At 38.5% G+C, this 17,446-nt stretch overlaps 3 protein-coding genes across 7 annotated transcripts; 2 read left to right on the top strand and 1 right to left on the bottom strand.

Moving 5' to 3' along the window:
- LOC140008172 (uncharacterized) lies at window positions 1–4,936 on the top strand. The gene is made up of 9 exons (XM_072051730.1): window positions 1–148; window positions 651–851; window positions 932–1,189; window positions 1,301–1,427; window positions 1,949–2,039; window positions 2,336–2,395; window positions 2,546–2,699; window positions 2,784–3,418; window positions 4,011–4,936. The coding sequence occupies exons 1-9, from the start codon at window positions 1–3 to the stop codon at window positions 4,653–4,655; spliced, it is 2,319 nt and encodes a 772-aa protein (XP_071907831.1). The 3' UTR covers window positions 4,656–4,936.
- Window positions 4,937–5,086: 150 nt separating this feature from the next.
- Window positions 5,087–17,124, top strand: LOC113695972 (probable DNA helicase MCM8). 5 transcript variants are annotated; one of them, XM_027215231.2, is made up of 18 exons: window positions 5,087–5,540; window positions 6,780–6,920; window positions 7,012–7,129; window positions 7,237–7,459; window positions 7,579–7,742; window positions 8,134–8,397; window positions 9,414–9,485; window positions 9,675–9,827; window positions 10,360–10,430; window positions 10,504–10,622; window positions 11,122–11,251; window positions 11,815–11,866; window positions 11,950–12,103; window positions 12,224–12,398; window positions 12,804–12,974; window positions 13,066–13,191; window positions 13,745–13,809; window positions 14,138–17,124. In XM_027215231.2, the coding sequence occupies exons 1-17, from the start codon at window positions 5,346–5,348 to the stop codon at window positions 13,793–13,795; spliced, it is 2,379 nt and encodes a 792-aa protein (XP_027071032.1). In that variant the 5' UTR covers window positions 5,087–5,345; the 3' UTR covers window positions 13,796–13,809; window positions 14,138–17,124. The 5 variants fall into 5 exon arrangements, with proteins under 5 accessions (XP_027071032.1, XP_027071031.1, XP_071908200.1 ...); XM_027215230.2 differs by having other exon boundaries at window positions 9,414–9,509; window positions 13,078–13,191; XM_072052099.1 differs by having other exon boundaries at window positions 9,414–9,509.
- Window positions 14,407–17,079, bottom strand: LOC113695973 (pentatricopeptide repeat-containing protein At3g09650, chloroplastic). The gene is given in 2 exon segments (XM_027215232.2): window positions 14,407–16,628; window positions 16,631–17,079. Coding segments are annotated over 2 exon segments (2,253 nt in total). The 5' UTR covers window positions 16,941–17,079; the 3' UTR covers window positions 14,407–14,685.
- Window positions 17,125–17,446: the final 322 nt, after the last annotated feature.

Here is a 17,446-nt window from a genome sequence, read left to right as displayed (position 1 = left end):
ATGGAAGAGGGGTCAGATAGAATCGATCTGCAAGTGAAAGGGCTGAGCCTTATCGATTTTTCAAACGAGAATGATGCCCTAATCCTCAATTCGTCTCCTTCGCCTCTTTCTGCCAGCCGTTTCTCCCTTCACAATCACCAATCTTCAGGTTTATATTCTTTTGACACTTCCCCCTTTTCTTGCTTATTGTGTTTTCTTAGTCCAAATGAATCGAGATCCTCTCACTGACCTATAAATTCATGTAGCCCTACATTGCAAGACAGGCTGACCATTTATCTTGATGAAATTATCAAATCCACCGCCCAATTGAAGGGAATTGAGTTCCTTTATCTCAATGAATCACCCCCTACTGAAAGTGGGTGTCCCTTTTTTTCCAGCCAACTATATCTAATTTCCGATGTTTGGGCTCTGAATGATATGTTCAGATTGATGTTTTATATTTTGTCAGCAAAACCTTTAAACAGAGCTCCTGCTGTTAAAGTGCCCTTTGGATAGTGTCAGTTAATCTTGCGTGAAAATAGTGGCTTTTAGGTCATCTGTTTTGGAGTGTTTGTTTAATAGCCATCCGTCTTTGTCTCTTATAAGTAGCCTTTTGGACTTGTGTTTCTCTTATAATGTTTCTGCTGATAGAACTTTCTTATGTTATATAGAAAAGCAGGAGGAGCCCGATACTTTTGAGTCGTTAGGATCATTCATTGCTGGAAAAGAAGCAGGCGTGACTCCCGGCAGTGAACTGGATGACCAATTGCCTGACCTGAATGAGTCCTCCGAACCCAGTAGAGCTAGCAGAAAGGGGAAGTGTAACTTGCGCAAGAGTCTAGCATGGGATAATGCCTTCTTCACAAGCGCCGGTATCATCTGGGTTCTACTATATATTTGTTAGGCATATGACTCAACTCCAATTGTACTAATCTTGCTTATGCACTTTCAGGTGTTCTAGACCCTGAGGAGTTATCTTGCATGATTAAAGGTGCCGAGATTGAAATGCAAAAATTACCAGGAATTCAAGAGGACATGCAAAGATCTACTGATTCAATCTCTACCTTGGGGAGTGAAGATTTGACGCTGGAAAACTTTGAGGCCGAGTTGTTTGAGGATATTAGAGCCTCTATTCAGAAATCAAGTAAAGCATATAATACTACGAATGCAAACTGCAAGATCACCTCAGGGGAAAGCCAAGCTGTTACTTGTAAGTTGGCTACTTCTTCACCAGTTGAAAGACAAGGAAGACCTTCTGATTCATTCTTACTTGTTTTCATTTTGCTCCAATGATCAGTTTTCTTTACTAATATGCAATTAGGCTGTGGTACATTTGGATGCAACTGTCTTGAGGAGAAAGAGAGAAATGAACATTACTGCTTACATGACTTTTCTCACAGCAGAAAATTAATTGAATATCCTGAGAAGTTAGTAAAAAACTATGACTGGTAGTTTAATTCTGTTTTTCCCTCCTTTCCTGTGCAGATCCATCATGGATTGAATAAACAATATCTGTTGCACAGTACCAGCTCACTACTCCCTTTGGAGCTCTTATTTTGTTTACTCCAATATGCATAGATATTAACTTCCGCAATTCTTACTGTTTGCTTCATACTATAAATTTCAAGTGATGAAACCTACAAAGTTTATTGGAACTGGCTGATTAAAGATCCTCTAGCATCTGCTCCTTTCCATTTCAGATTATCTTGGTGATGTCTTGTCACCATGATATTTCACTTCATTGTTGTGCTAGTATTGAGGTACATTTGTCCTCTTGTATCCACAAAAGCAATTTGTATCTAACTATCATTTTTCATATTTGACAGCAATGAAGAAGATGAACCTTGCTTCTCAAAATCAGGTAACTTAGACAAAGTGGAGACCAGCTTTTAATTATCGTCATTTTCCTATAGTTTGAGTTGAACTATGATGTAAAAAATTTTCCCTGAAGCAGAAACCTGCTTTGAAGGATATCAAAATCTCAGACAAAACAAACTCTTAGGTTGCAAAGCACAGCAAAAGCAGTAAAGCAAGATTCTGTTTGTTCACAACCAGCACAGGTTTGTCTTTTAAAGAATTTCACATCTTTCATGAACTTATACTGCTAGTCTATGAACTATCCACAGAAATCTGGTTCACAAATTTAGGAGGTTTTCAATTTGTATTGGCATGAGAATTATAGTCTTTTCATGGTTGGTTTTTTAGCTAATCATTCTAAAATATCCAACTTGAATTTATTCTTCTATGACAAGTACAACATGTGATCTTAAGTTGGTGCATAAAAAATTTTGCTTTGAATGGAACAAGTTCTTTTGACTAATCCCATTTTCTATTTTACTTTTTGTTGATGAAGTAGGCTGTTAGAAATGGCAGCTCAAATCCAACACTTTCTAAGCCACCCTCAGTAATCAACAAGGTAAAACCCATCTCAACATCAACGGAAAAAGGGGCCTCTTTGGCTGCCAACATGTGATCATGAGGTGGTGCATAAAAAATTTTGCTTTGAATGGAACAAAGTTCTTTTGACTAATCCCATTCTCTATTTTACTTTTTGTTGATGAAGTAGACTGTTAGAAATGGCAGTTCAAATCCAACACTTTCTAAGCCACCCTCAGTAATCAACCAGGTAAAACCCATATCAACATCAACAGAAAAAGGGGCCTCTTTGGCTGCCAGTCAAGCCAATAAGCTTGGAAATACTAAGACAACAATTGGCACCGGTAATAAACATTTCCTCTTATCTATATTATTTAGTTGAGCAGAATATCAGATACTTCTACAAGTAATCACTCCACAATTTGCAGTTGCTGGTAAAGGGGTTCAGGCATTAAAGGCGCCCATCATCAGTGGTCCTCGCAGGGTGCTGCCAAAGTCTTCGTCCTCCTCCAGTTCTGCTTCAAACTCAACCAAGATTAAATCTGCAACAACCTCCTCGGTTGATAGTTCTGGAAATGTGTCATCCAATAATCTTGGTAAATCTCATTTAGAGGCTGTTCGAAGAAAGATTGGTGAAAGAACTTTGAAACCACTTCCCTCTGGTTCGGTGCTCAAAACCCCATTAAAAACTGCTAAGAGAACCTGTGGAAATTCTGCTGTCTCAGCATATCTGATGTCTTCCAAGATCTCTCCAAGCATATCACCTGCTAGTTCTATCAGTGAATGGTCCTCAGCTTCTTCATCTTCTTCAAGTACAATCAATCAGAGGTCCAATACATCAAGGACTAGCTTTGATGCTAATTCTTGCAGATCTTTGGACAATGACACCATTCCTTTGCATAATGATTCAAATAATCAGATCATAGAACAACATGGGAATGAGGAAATTGTGATACAAAATGGAGGTCCAAGGAAATCCTCCTCACAAGCTGGCACTCTTTCTCATTCTGCAAGACCATCAGGCCTGAGAATGCCGTCCCCAAAAATTGGATTTTTTGATGGGGTTAGTTTTGCTTCCACTTTAAGCTATGCATTCTCGTCTTTCTTTTCTTTTTTCTTGTTTGGTTATGAAGTTAATTCCAGGCAGTTAACGATGCAAAATGAGGATTGCGATAAACCTCGTCGGAATCATCTCAAAGACATTTCAATGCACAAGTTAAGCACATAGAAAACCAGAGTGTTAAACCTGTTAGATGGTAGTATCAGGCAAGGTAAGTTGAAAAAAATTACCCTTGTGAGATGGGAATACTAGTCTGAGAAGATAAATAGGATATTATCACACCTAAATATATGGTCTGCAGATGCACCATCAAGAGGAGTTGATGTTGTATATTATAAAAGTCGAGAAGAGTACGGACCTGTGATGGAATAAGATAGTCAAGAAAGATGTGCTAAGTTATAGAGACATATGCAGCCAACAGTGGGTTGAGCAAGATGAGATCTTTGCCTGCCTTGAAAATTGTATCCTTTTAATTTCCCAACCAAAGTCCAGACATCTGGAAAATATCTATCCTTTGGTTATGGACTAAAATCTGGAGAAGTATTTGTTTAAAGGAGGTGGCATGGTAAAGTTGTCCTGTTCCTGTGTTATGCAGGTCAAATCAGTTCGTACACCCAGTGGGACCGTGCAATCACATGCAAGCCTAGGAGCTTTACCTAAGGTGGAAGCTGCTGTACCCAGTCCGAGTAGGAGCTCCAACATGAAGCCGAAGTTTGGGAAACTTTCACATGTCAGAACAGTATCAGCTTTAGTGAGAGTAAACCCTCAAGAATCGTCTTCTCCAATGTCCATGAGAGAGAAATCACTTGGTGTTTCGCACCCCACAAGCAATGTAGAAGGTTCTTCTATGTCATCTATTAAAGTCGGTGATGAAATAAGTGGAGGAAGCTGCTTGAAGGTTGAGGAAGTTGGATGTGAAGAATTACAAGAAGCTAATCAAGTTGTAGCCAATGCTTTTGGGGCAGTCATCATGCATGAGAATTGTGGTGTTCCATCCCTTCAGGAGAGTGAAATAAGTTTGGGCATGGATGGAGTTGCTGGCTCAAAGGCTCACAAGATTTTTGGCATGAGTGGAACTCGTGATCCAAATACTACTGATTGGGAAGGAATTTTGATGCCATCCAAGAAAGCTGGTGAAGATACAAGAGATAGCGAAGGTGAACTTTTGAGTATTTTACCTGCGGTATCGGGAAGTGACGAGAAAGAAAATGTTCCTTTGGCAGAACATGTAGGGAAATGACCTAATCATAAACATCTATGGCCTTGATGATGGAAAATTGAATGATATACAAGAGCTCATTCAATCCTTTTTCCCTTAAAAGATCAGAAAAAAATTTCTTGAGTAGGAAGCTTGTCGTATGGAATTCTGCTATACCAACATTTATTTTCTTGAACATCTGCTTCACAGAAGTTAGCAGCCAAGTTTTGAATCTGTAATTAAACGTCAATCTTGACAGTAACTGTTTATATTTGCTCTTAGCATGGTAAATGAATCAATGGCTTGATGAAAGTTGAGAAGCCTATGTTGACTCGGTGATTCCGTTTATTGCGTCCTGTTGAACAAATGCAATAGATTCACAAAACCAAAAAGAAAAGAAAGGAAAAGAAGGGTGCCGGTTACGTACGGCTAATATTGGGACAGTAAGGCCGGGCTTCCTAAAGAAAAATCACCGAAAAGTACGTAATTGGGCCTGCACCGTAATATAAATGAAAGCGGGCCGGTGGCCTTACCGCCTAACCATTCTCCCATTTGTAGTGTTTAAACTTTAAACTACTACTCCTACCGCATCAAAGAAAACCGGGGCCTGTTGCGTAACTTTTGCGTGCGCGCATCTTTGGCGTTCGGAACTTATTTTCCCGCCAAAATCAGAGAAGAGGAAAACGTTTCAACGGTGGAGCCACTGTGGCACCTCCTCCGCGGTAGATTGCGATGTACGGACATCAAGAGAACACCAGGAACTCGAAGAATCAGCGATGGACGGTGACGGACGACCTCGCCAATATCCTTGCCCTGTATTTCCCCCAAATCGACATCTCTCTGGAGGCTTCCAAGTTTAAACTCCAACTCGCCTCCGAACTCGTCCGATTCTTCTCTGCTCCAATCGGCCAGACCATCGTCTCACAGGTCTATCTCACTCTTTCTACACAATACGCACTGAAACTGAAAAAAACTGAATGGGAAAGAAATTCAGATCGATTTAGGGCAATTTAATTGCTATTTAAACTAGCGGAGTATGTTTCGTCTAACTGATGACACGAATTGTAGTTATAAATCACTTCTAGTTTGTAGGTAGGAATGCATGCATAGAAGAAGATTCAAACGCACTCACAGGGAAAAGGAAAGGTTTCACCATAATATACTATTCACGTTTCCGGTGAGATTGCTTTGAGATGAAAATCCAGTGTTACAACCTCAAGCTTTAACATCTTGGTCGACTTTTTTATCACCTAGAAAAATGTATGCAAAAATCAATTCTAGATTTTGAGCTGTGAGTGGACGCATGGAGTTTAAAGTAATGTTTTCATTTCTCTGTCTTTTTGATCGTTCTTTTTCTTGGTTTTTGGCATTGATTGTAAAGTATAGCTAGATATTTCGGAGGAATTCTGCTGTACATGCATTGTTGAAATATCAATGAGGACCTCAGTTTTGCTATAGCAGCATAAATAGCTCATAAATACGTATGTGAGCAATGTTGAACTAAAAGAAAGAGTATGTTAAAAAATTTTGACAGCTGCTTATATGGTATTTATCAGAAATTGGTTGAGAGCGTGCATTGGCATAGGATTTCAGGTGTTGGATAGTCATTTTTTTTATAAAAATTTTATACAGCATTTTCCTCAAATTGAGTAACATAAACTTGCATGTCTTGAATCAGCAACATAGACGCCTGGATGTCTGGAATGGTACAGGGAATACCTGTCTTGAGAATTAGACTCCTGGGAGGAGACTTGTGAGTTCGTCTCTGAGGGCGTAAAAGATATAAAACGTTAAATGTACAATAAAGCTTACAGGCCAGAAATGTTTTGACGCAGTTCTTTAAATTTCTTTTCAAGTACTTTTTAGGGCAACAGCAAGGGATAAGTGGACAAATAATTAAACTGACGCATTGCATGATGGAACATCAGAAACTTTTTCTTCCCTTCCAAGCAATGGGAGTTTAGGACTTTCTGTTTCTAAGATAATCAAATGGTGAATTTGTGGTGCTGAACTCACCTGATTCCCCCTTCAACTTGGCATATATCTCTTCAACATTCAATTTCAACATCCAGCTTTCTTTGCACAGTGCATCTAAATGTTATTATTTTCTGGTTGTCAACTTAGTTTCGATTTTAATTTAAGATGTCCTATTGATGATGTTTATAGGTAAAAAATGATGATGGTTTATGCTTCTTATCGCTCGACTTCCAGCTGTTAAAAAGCATTTGTCAGATTAAAGAACTGTATGGAGCAATGGAGGAAAATCCTAAAGATGCCCTGTTGTGCTTGAGTGCTGCAGTGCACAAGGTATAAAATGATCCTACCAAGTTTCAACTAGACCTAACTTATATTGGTGACCCACTCAATTACATTTTCATTTATTCTTGAATCCAAAAAGGTTTTAATGATGAAATGGGACAGCAATATGATGGAGGAATTTGTAAAGATAAATATCCGTCTCCACAACTATCCTGAATCGTTGATTGCATTGAAGAACTTAAAAGCTGCTTATATTGGTAATTCCAATCTACAGTTATGCCTGAGTTTCTAGTTATATATGCTGTAGAGAAAATCCAATTAAAGTTCTAAGCTAAGTAAATATTATCGTTTGCTTATGCAATAGACAGGCTTGTATCTGTACATGGTACTGTTGTAAAAGTTAGCACAGTCAGGCCTCTGGTTAGACAAATGTGCTTTGTCTGTACAAAGTGTGGAACCAACATCACTTGCAACTTTCCCGATGGAAAATTTTCACCTCCTTCAATCTGTGTAATCCAAGGTTGCAGAAGTAGGAGTTTTGATCCTTTAAGATGTACTGCTCGACCAATAGACTTTCAGAAAATAAGGTAAGCGATCAAAGATGCATTTCACGTGCATATCTCCCTATTTGCCCCTAGAACTTTAAAGTATCGTAGTATATTTCTCATTTTTTTGTATATAAGGCTTTACTTCTCTTATTTATAAGACTTCAGGAACTGCTGAAGAATGAACATCACGAAGAAGGAAGGGTGCCTAGGACTGTTGAATGCGAGTTGACCGAAGACCTTGTAGATGCATGTATCCCTGGGGACGTCGTGACGGTGACTGGTATTATCAGGATGATCAACAATTACATGGATATTGGGGGAGGTAAAGTGTGTCATCAATTATCCATGATTGATTTTCTATTGCTCTTTCGTTTGGTCTGTACTACACCTTCCCTGTTACAGCCTCCTTTATTCAAGTAAGAGTAGAATTTTTGAGATGCAAGCAGCATATTTTTCATAGCTCTTCAGCGTATTATTAATGCTATTGCTGTAGGAGATTAAGGTTTGTTGGCCACTTTGAGGCTGTTATAACACTAAATCTATTTATCACCCAGTAGACATGTTCAATCAGATGTAATAAGTAAACATGTGAAAGTTTATTTGCCTTTTATAATGTTTGCTATCAAATTGCTGTTTAGATTTGCATAGTTAGCTTAGCATGTGTATGATACCTTGGACTTTATTTTAGTTTGATGGTATTCTTTATACTGCAGGAAAATCAAAAGGCAAGAATCAAGGACTATATTTTTTGTACCTAGAAGTTGTTTCGATAAAAAATTTGAAATCTCAATCATTACCGGAGGATTTGCAAGATGCTAAAGTTGATGCTAGAACAACACAGCTGTCTGATTTATTCTCATTTTCTCCAAGAGATTTGGAATTTATTGTGAAGTTTTCTGAGGAATACGGTTCAGATGTCTTTAGGCAAATACTTCAATCTATTTGCCCGTCAATCTATGGGCATGAACTTGTGAAAGGTACTTGGACGTTTTGTCTTCAGCTTTTCCTTCTCACTGGATGCCATTAAAAGAACTAGTACATCTTTTTCGCCTCTTTTTTCATCTCCTTCAAATCTATGTCCAGTAACAAGCAGTGAGAATAGGTGACCATACAATACTATGTTGTCTTTCACTGTTGTTCTTGTCCTCTCTGAGGATCAAATTATAGTTGAAGCACAATCAATAGATTTGTTTTATGCCTGTCCACTAGTTTGGTTTTACTGTAAATTTTATCTCTTTACTGTTTGTTATTAGATCTACCATCGTGCTTTACAATGTAAAATATTCATATATCCCTCTGAGTTGGCTCATTATTTTTACTGCACAACTTGTCCTGGAACCTGCACGTTTTTTTCCATGGTTGTGGTGCTTTTATTGGGCATTTATTGTTTTGTTTTTCAATCCCTTAACATTGTCGGCGCCCACCTGCAATAAATTAATATTATTTTTGGCTCTAAAGAGAATGAGAGGTCAATAAACATATCTGTCTTTCACTTGAAGCCATCTGATTTTCATCTGGATGAAGTGTCCTTTACCACATATGCCCATATAGTGCGCTATATTTCTAACTAAACGGGTAAACTGGCATGGTGGAATTACTGTTAAATTTAATTCCATCCTTTGCAGGATTTGTTGGCATCGTTTTTCACCAGTCTTTTTGTGATGGTGATTACTTCAAGAGAGTAAATACACACACCTAAGAATTTTCTGGACTCCAGGATTTCATAGTTCTGATTTTGATTTAAGTTTGACTGAGTAGGGATGCTTCTTGCATGCTTAAGGTTGTACATGACAAATTTCTCAAAACAAAATGGAACAAGAGGATGTTTATGGCTTTGGATTTGCTACTAAATTTCACTTCACTTTTTTCAACATTGTTTCTCTTTCATGTAAAACCATATAGAACCTTTTATGCTTTTAATTCCTTAATTATGTATCTGTTAGTACTTATACTGATAACCTGTTTCGTGACATTTCTTTTGGGGAATTAACAGCGGGAATCACATTAGCATTGTTTGGAGGGGTGCAGAAGCATTCGATGGATCAGAATAAGGTGCCTGTCAGAGGTGACATCCATGTACTGATTGTTGGTATGCAGTTTCCATTTCTCTCGCCCTCCCCCCCTCCCATATGTCTAACTGGTAATAGTTTTTCCTCATTCAAGCTGTGTTTGTCAGGTTGTGTGCTAAGTTAATTGGCATATATGGTTCTTTATAGAAATTTCAACTTAATTACTGCTAAGCATGATCCATTAGGTGATCCTGGAATGGGAAAAAGTCAACTACTCCAAGCAGCAGCTTCTATTTCTCCACGTGGCATATATGTATGTGGTAATGCGACAACTAATGCAGGCCTAACTGTTGCTGTGGTGAAGGATCATATGACAAGTGACTATGCTTTTGAGGCTGGTAATGTGTTGATTATCTGAAATGTGCATCAAAGATCGTACATCCAATTACTTTAATAAGAGTTGACTTGTCAAAGTAATCAAATAATTGGTAGGAAGAGAACTTTCATTTTTATAAAGTATTGGTTGCATGTGGTTTGATTTTTGTAAGCTATAGAGTTTCTCAATGTCTATGATCTTTAATATATTACTAGAGTTCATTTAACTTAAAGAATTTCATAACATAACAAAATTATCTAGCCTAATCAAATAAGAAAAAATGGAAAAATTTTGAGTGTTCCTCTGTTATATAGCAGGAGATGTAGCGCATTATGCCATTCAAATAGTAAATCTAATTTTTCTACCCAGAATTGAAGCACATATAATGCTTTAATATTGATTTTTGGACTTCTTTGTCCAATGTTGTAGGTGTGTTATTTATTTTTGGATCACCTCAAGCTTCAGTAAATGGCAATGGATAAATCTTAACTTCTTATCATTCACTACATGGTTTTACAATCTATTTCTCAGGTACATATTCTTTGTTTTTGCAGGTGCAATGGTACTTGCAGATCGTGGATTATGCTGTATTGATGAGTTTGACAAAATGTCAGCAGAACATCAGGTACCATGGTATCCATAATTGTACTTGCACTTATAAGGCCTCTTTGATCATACTCATCAATTATATAATACAGGCTCTATTGGAAGCTATGGAACAACAGTGTGTCTCTGTTGCAAAGGCAGGACTTGTGGCAAGTTTATCAGCCCGAACATCTGTTTTAGCTGCCGCAAACCCTGCTGGGGGTCATTATAAGTACTTCACATTGATGTCATACTTGTTTGAGAGTTGCTTTGCTTTTTTCCAAAGCTGAATAATGATGAATATATAATTGTGTTAAACTGTAATAGTGAAATTAGCAGCTGTTACTGAAATAGGGACCTGAAGCTTGCTTTGCATCATTTTAACCAATAATCAACAAATTAAATCAAGAAAAGGCATATAGGTGACATTGAGTTTTGTCTAATTCTTGAGCAGATTTCCTATGCTCTTTTCTATTAATGCACCTGTCGTGCTGTTATTCTTGGCTCTGTCCAATTCGTGTCATCAGAAAATTAAAATAAAGAGAACAGTTATTTATGTTCCTGCCTTTTACTCTTTGAATTTTGCATAAATTTTCACATACATTTTCGTTTTTGTATGTGTTTGCATGTTTATATTTGGTTTACATATGACTTGATGGTTTTTACATCATTTCCCATGCCTTTTGGAACTTTAGAATTGTGTGATACATGTGTTGGGGTTTGAAATGCAGCCGCGCTAAAACTGTGAATGAGAACTTGAAGATGAATGCTGCTCTCTTGTCAAGATTTGATCTAGTTTTTATATTACTTGACAAGCCTGATGAACTACTGGACAAGCGCCTTTCAGAGCACATTATGTCAGTAAGTTGTGCCTCTCTGTGTATATAAGAGTTTATTTTCCTATTTCAAGTAACTGACATTTGTAAGCAAAAAAGAAAGAGGTTACTGAATAGATTTAGTTTACTCACGTCAACTTTCATGCTTTCTTCATGATTGCCTGCAGCAGGTATGCATCTTGAAAATTCTAATGTAATAGGGGCCTGTTTGTATGGAAGAATGAGGAATATAATAAGAGAACTGCTGAAGTAACCATTTTGAGGGTTGTTGACAATCCAAAACTTTTTAGTGCCAATATCCTACAAACCTTGTGTAGTACTACCTCTTGTATCAAGATGATATTCCTTTGCAATGAGTTTTCTCAGTTTTTAACATGGTCTAATTGCTAAGCTAGTGAATGAAAGTACATTAATTGCTTCAGCAGCTTTTTGTTGTCATGATTCTTGGCCTATATTTCAGTTTCATTTGTCTGGAAATAGTTTTGCCATTTCTTTGCGTGTCTAGATTCTATTCAGTAACATGTAGTACCACTTACATGTAAATACATAAACTCAAACAAGAATTTTAAACTGAAGCATTTCTTGCAGCTTCATACTGGAAATGGACAAAATTCACCAGCAGCTAAAAGGCTTTGCAGAGGTAGTTCTTCGACTTTGGATATCCACTGGAATATAGGTAACATGGATGTTATTCTGAAAGGCTTCATCTTTCACTACAAGCAGCATCACAACGTATCAAATGCATCAATCTTACTTTAAGAAGCCATTCTCTAGCTGCTAGGTTGAGGCTTGATCCAAAGGACAGTGATTTTGTTCCATTGCCTGGTCCTCTTCTCCGTAAATACATTGCTTATGCAAAGACATATATCTTCCCTAGGTGATTTGTATGCATCTTGTAATTACAAAGCATTCTTTGGTTTTACTTTTTAATTTTGCATTTTCATGTGGATATGTTGGATACTTTTTCCATAAGTTTGGTTTGTCAATTCTCTTACAGGATGACAAGACCAGCTGCTGAAATCCTGCAGAGGTTTTATTTGCAATTAAGAGACCATAACACATCTGCTGATGGTACACCAATAACAGCAAGGCAATTAGAAAGTCTAGTAAGGCTGGCAGAAGCTCGAGCTAGGGTGGATTTAAGAGATGAAATAACCGTTCAAGATGCCATGGTATGTACATTTTGTAGAAGGTAACTACTAAGATTAGTAACCTGGTTCACTGTGGTTGCCTTTACTATTGCCCTTGATCGTTTTTTGTGATGTTTTTCGTATCACTTCACTGTTTCTGTTCTATCTGCTAACTTTTCTGCTAAAAACAATGGCATCATTTCACAATACTTAAAAAGTCAGTGTATGAAGCCATCAGAGTGCTGCTTACTGCTTGCTTGTCTAACTTTTATTGCCTCAAGTGAGAAAAACCAAGAAAAAGAAACAATTATTAGTTGTTATTTGAGAGGATAGTTTTCCATGACTTGATCAAGGATTTGATGCTGCACAAGTTGGCACTGGTGCATTTCGGTAAAGAGCACCCATAAACACGATTTATGATTTGATGTTGGTGCATGAACTTTGCAGGATGTTGTGGAAATAATGAAAGAATCTTTGTATGATAAGTATGTTGACGAACATGGCCTTGTGGATTTTGGGCGAAGTGGTGGAATGAGCCAACAGAAAGAAGCAAAACGGTTTTTAAGTGCCTTAAACAAGCAATCAGAGTTACAGCAAAAGGATTGCTTTACTATATCCGTATGTGGTTTTGATCTTCTTTTATGAAATTTCCCCTTTTTCTGTTTGGAAGTTATAGCCATCATGCAAGAAAATCTAAACATGTTGACAGTCTTTTGTTCAGGAATTATACAGCCTGGCAGACAGGATTGCCTTAAGGGTTCCAGATATAGACACTTTTGTGGAAAATCTAAACAGTGTTGGTTATTTGCTAAAGAAGGGGCCTAAGACATATCAGGTACATTACAATGTTAACCCAGATCAAGAATTTTTGGCATTGCATTTTATATTATGGAGCTGAGCTGCTTAGCATAAAATCAGTTAGACTTCCATGACCAGCAATGTAATGTGTGCCTTTTATCAGCTCCATGTGAATGTATCATATTTTGAGTGTGTCATTGGATTACATTCTTGACTATCAATGTGTCATGAACTCTTTTTGTTTAATAATAACACCCATGCAAGTTTATTTGTGCAGGAAACTTAAATCTTTTACTTGTATAAATCTTGGGTACATGGAACTTGCATGAATGTCACATGTAAGCATGGTTTTGCAGTAGGCTGATACAAATTGATCTTTACTCTAACATAATCGAGCCTCATTTGAACAAGATATCAATAAGAAGCTTCCGGGAAAATCTAAAACCTTCTCCTCGATCATTTTTCTTCCCATGCCCATGGGGTTTTAATTTCTACAAAATTTTAATCGTTGGTGTTTGAAAGAATGACTAGTCCCACATTTTGCTGACGAACTGCAGTTTAGAATGTCATGAAACTTCTCCTAAATGCAGGTGCTGTCATCGTCTTATTCACACAGTCAGTCATCAAGAGCAAGGGGCTAAATTGGACCTCAACAGTTAAGTTATTTTCCCATTTCTCTCCCCTATTTTAGTTACACCAGAATCTTTAATTTTCTGGCTGAAGAGCATCTTTTAATGGTGTGTGTGAGTTTGACATGTTTATAGGCTCCCATTATCATGAGCATGAAAGTTAGATGTATCAGTTTAAGGCATTTTGTTTGAAGGAAATATGTCAAGTAATGAAGCTTCTCTTTCCCAGTTCTATTTCCCCTTCATATGCAAAGTTCCATAAATGCTACCTTCTGCTCTCTTTTTATCCTGCACTCTCTTTCATAGTATTTGTTAGTGCTGTATTTCCTTCTAATTATCCAATCATTTGTACAGCATTGACTCATGAAACTGAGATACTGGTACGTTAATCTGAATGCCTAGAATACGCAAGCATCACTTTGGAAGCAGCTTAATTTTGGTACACGAGCCTGTTCTTCACATGTTTAGAGACAGTGATGTACAGTTATAATCTTCAATGACATATCATGTTTAGCTTTGCTTTCCTATTTTACACAGCAATTTATTACTTTTTTCAAGCTTTTTTGCGGCTGAAGCTTTCATGTCAATGTTTTGGATACTTGTATCCTGCTTAGATATTCAGGTAGCCAAGTCCCATGAAGATATAATTGCAGATTTGCATTTACAATCATCATGAAAAACCCTTGCTTGCTACAATCACTAGTTACTGGTAGGGTTAGTCGAATGGAAACAATTTTCTAGATGGACAAAATGTCATTCTACCATTGCAATTCATAGCTAGACTCTATATAAGTTGTATTTGGTTCTATATCTATTAAGGGATGACCTAATTCCAGTTGTTTCAACAATGACATCTCCATTGTGCAATTGTTATTCATAATGTGGTCAACCAAAATCAGAACCTAATCATCTTCATTAACAGGATCGAAGTGCCACTCACTTGCATAAAAGGAGTTTGGCAATCCCAACCAGAACTTGAAAGCCTCAGCTGCTTTCTTCCTTTCCCTTCTTCTGTCTTGCCTAGCTCTTGAAGCATGCTTACTAGTAAACATTCTAGAATGCATCTCCACATAGATTCTGGTGAACTTGGATTTATTTGGTGGTATCCCATGCTCCTCCATACATGCAACAATCTCTAGGGCTTTCCTAAAGAAAGCAGCTCTGACACAGATATCAGCCAGAGTATCTAAGAGACCTTCATCAGGCTTCAGTGGTGGAAGATTTGTAGAAGAATTGGAGATATCCCCTTCATTTTGCATTCCACACCTCTCCTTTATTTCGTTCCAGAGTAGAAGGGCTTCTCCTGGCTTTCTGGCCAGGGCAATACCATTTGCTAGACTGCCATAAGTTGCCACATTGGGGTAAAACCCTCTCTCTTTCATACTTTGAATTACATTCTTTGCTTCCTCAACTTTTCCCAGTCTAGAATATCCTTCCACCAGCATGTTCCAGGCAACCATATCAACCTTTATTCGGGGATCTTTTAGCATCTCATCAAATACCTTATTAGCAAGCTTTGGTTGACTTGATGAGGCAAAAGCTTTCATCAAAGTCGTATAACTAATTTTGGTGGGAGCAATACCTCTTGCTCGCATCTCGTTGAAATAGGCAAGAGCTCCCACACTGTCATCAACCAGAATGCATCCGTCAATCAAAGTATTATAGGAAATCACATCGGGTTCTACTGCAGAGTCATTAATCATCTCTTGCGTCAGTTCTTTAGCTTTATCTATCTGCAACTGCTGGCAATATCCCTTGAGGAGGATATTGTAAGTGATTCGGTTGGCTGGTATACCAATCCTTGCCATTTCAGCTAGAACTTCTCGGGCACGATCCATCAGCCCGGCTCTCACAAATGCAGAGATAACCGTTGTATAGGTAACATGGTCTGGGTGGCTGGTTCTATCTTCTTGGTGCCTCATGGCCTCAAGCATCCTCACTGTATCAGAAATGCGACCTGCCCTCATGTAACCTTTCATTAAGGTGGTGTACATCCTTGTGTTTGGTGCAAAGAGTTTAGGTAACTCTCGTGGCTCACTGTTCCTAGAATCAATGGAATTTGGAAGCAATTCCTCAAATATATCGCTTTCATTAGGAGTTAAATCATCCATAATTGAGTCCCTCAAGATCTTGCAAAGATCAGTTCTGCCCTTTCGCATTGCTTGAACCATTTTTTCCGCTGTCTCTAGGTCACCAAAACCAACATAAGCTGCAACAAGTGATTGTAGAGTTGTCATACACACTGGGATCCCCTTTTCGATGATCCTCTCAAGTACAAAAACAAGCAAATCCTTTCTGTCAGCCCGCGCACAGAGCTTGATCATAATATTGTATGTCAAAACATCTGGCTCACAACCAAATTCAGGCATCTCACTGAATAGCTGCAAAAATTTCCTTGAGTCACCACGATTTGCACAAGCATTAAGCACAGCATTATAAGCAGCTGTATCTGGCCTGGAGTCCTTAACCACCGTAGGGTCAGCAAACCTCCGGACTCTACCAGCAATTGACCTGAAGAGTTTTATAGCCTCAGCCGGACCTTCATCACCGGAAGCAGCAAGGCGGCTAACGACTGCACTCCAAGCTTTCACATGTGGTAGATATCCCGATTTTAGCATGGACCTGATTATGGACGTGGCATAGAGGATATGGCCTCCCTTAGCAGCAGCCACAGCGAGCAGGCCGAGTGAATTGGCATCCAGACGATGCAGCTGTCGCTCATTTCTCAAGCGTCGGATGACTGCCTGCGCTCGGGTGAGGCCCAAGTTTGTGTTTTGGTACGATAATTGGCAGACCAAACGGCTAAGGCACGTGGGGTCAGGTAAGTGCTCGGACTGAGTGTACGCCAGGCCTCCTCTGTTTTCCTCAAGCGAAGGAGTCTCAAGAGATTCTGGTCTCGGGAATGGGACGGGGGTTTAGGCCTGGTGTCTGTGCCGGTTCCAGCCAATGAGATGCTGGATGGTTTGCTAGTGGTTTGAACCCAAAAAGGGCTTGCAGTTTTGGATGTGATAGCGGAGGAAGAGGTGGAGATTGAAGGAAAGAGTGTGGTTGAGAAAGGTAGTGGTGAAACCCAACGCAGGAGAGTTGCAGTTTGTATGAATACTGGTGGGTCTGAGCTTGGGGTTGATCTCGAGGACGGTGGTGGCGTAGTGTTCATCGCTCGTCCATTTAAGGCGGGGAGAAAGGCTGCAAGTGAGGTTTTGTACGAATCGAGAACAAAGAGGGAAGAAGAAATGACGATAAGATGGATATTATAAGATGGACATTTTCGTTTTCTTTTCTCAAATTTCTCCTTCGGGTGGAGAAGGAAAGTACTACGTTGGCTATGTTTTGTCCTCTAATTTGGCCTAGCGCTGTACCCCACCGAGCGTTTTTTTTTTTTTAATATAAAATTTATTTTAATAATAGGTGATTTAGTCAAGAAAAATAAGTTGAAAATAGAAATGGCTGGAGAAGTTTGGTTTTAGATAGTTGCTTAATTAGCAATTATTCTTTTGGAAACGCAAAATATGTTGCATCAAAATATTGCAATGTAGGAATATCCAACTTTCTCTTCTTTCCAGTCAGATATCTAAGTGACTATCAAAATTAGACCCGGCAATTATACCCAAAACCCAACAACCCACCCAATCAATCCACTAATTTTAGAAGTTGGGTTGGGTA

This window comes from Coffea arabica, chromosome 6c (assembly GCF_036785885.1).
Source record: "Coffea arabica cultivar ET-39 chromosome 6c, Coffea Arabica ET-39 HiFi, whole genome shotgun sequence".
Classification (NCBI taxonomy): Eukaryota; Viridiplantae; Streptophyta; class Magnoliopsida; order Gentianales; family Rubiaceae; genus Coffea; species Coffea arabica.
Note: the sequence above shows the minus strand (reverse complement) of the source record. Positions and strands in the feature narration are given on the sequence as shown.

Coding starts and splice junctions, on each gene's coding strand:
- LOC140008172 (XM_072051730.1), top strand. CDS start 1: ATGGAAGAGGGGTCAGATAGAATCGATCTGCAAGTGAAAGGGCTGAGC. Junction 1,190..1,300: donor GGAAAGCCAAGCTGTTACTT/GTAAGTTGGCTA, acceptor ATATGCAATTAG/GCTGTGGTACATTTGGATGC. Junction 1,428..1,948: donor TTAGTAAAAAACTATGACTG/GTAGTTTAATTC, acceptor CCTGCTTTGAAG/GATATCAAAATCTCAGACAA.
- LOC113695972 (XM_072052099.1), top strand. CDS start 5,346: ATGTACGGACATCAAGAGAACACCAGGAACTCGAAGAATCAGCGATGG. Junction 11,867..11,949: donor AGCTAAAAGGCTTTGCAGAG/GTAGTTCTTCGA, acceptor CACTACAAGCAG/CATCACAACGTATCAAATGC. Junction 12,104..12,223: donor AAGACATATATCTTCCCTAG/GTGATTTGTATG, acceptor ATTCTCTTACAG/GATGACAAGACCAGCTGCTG.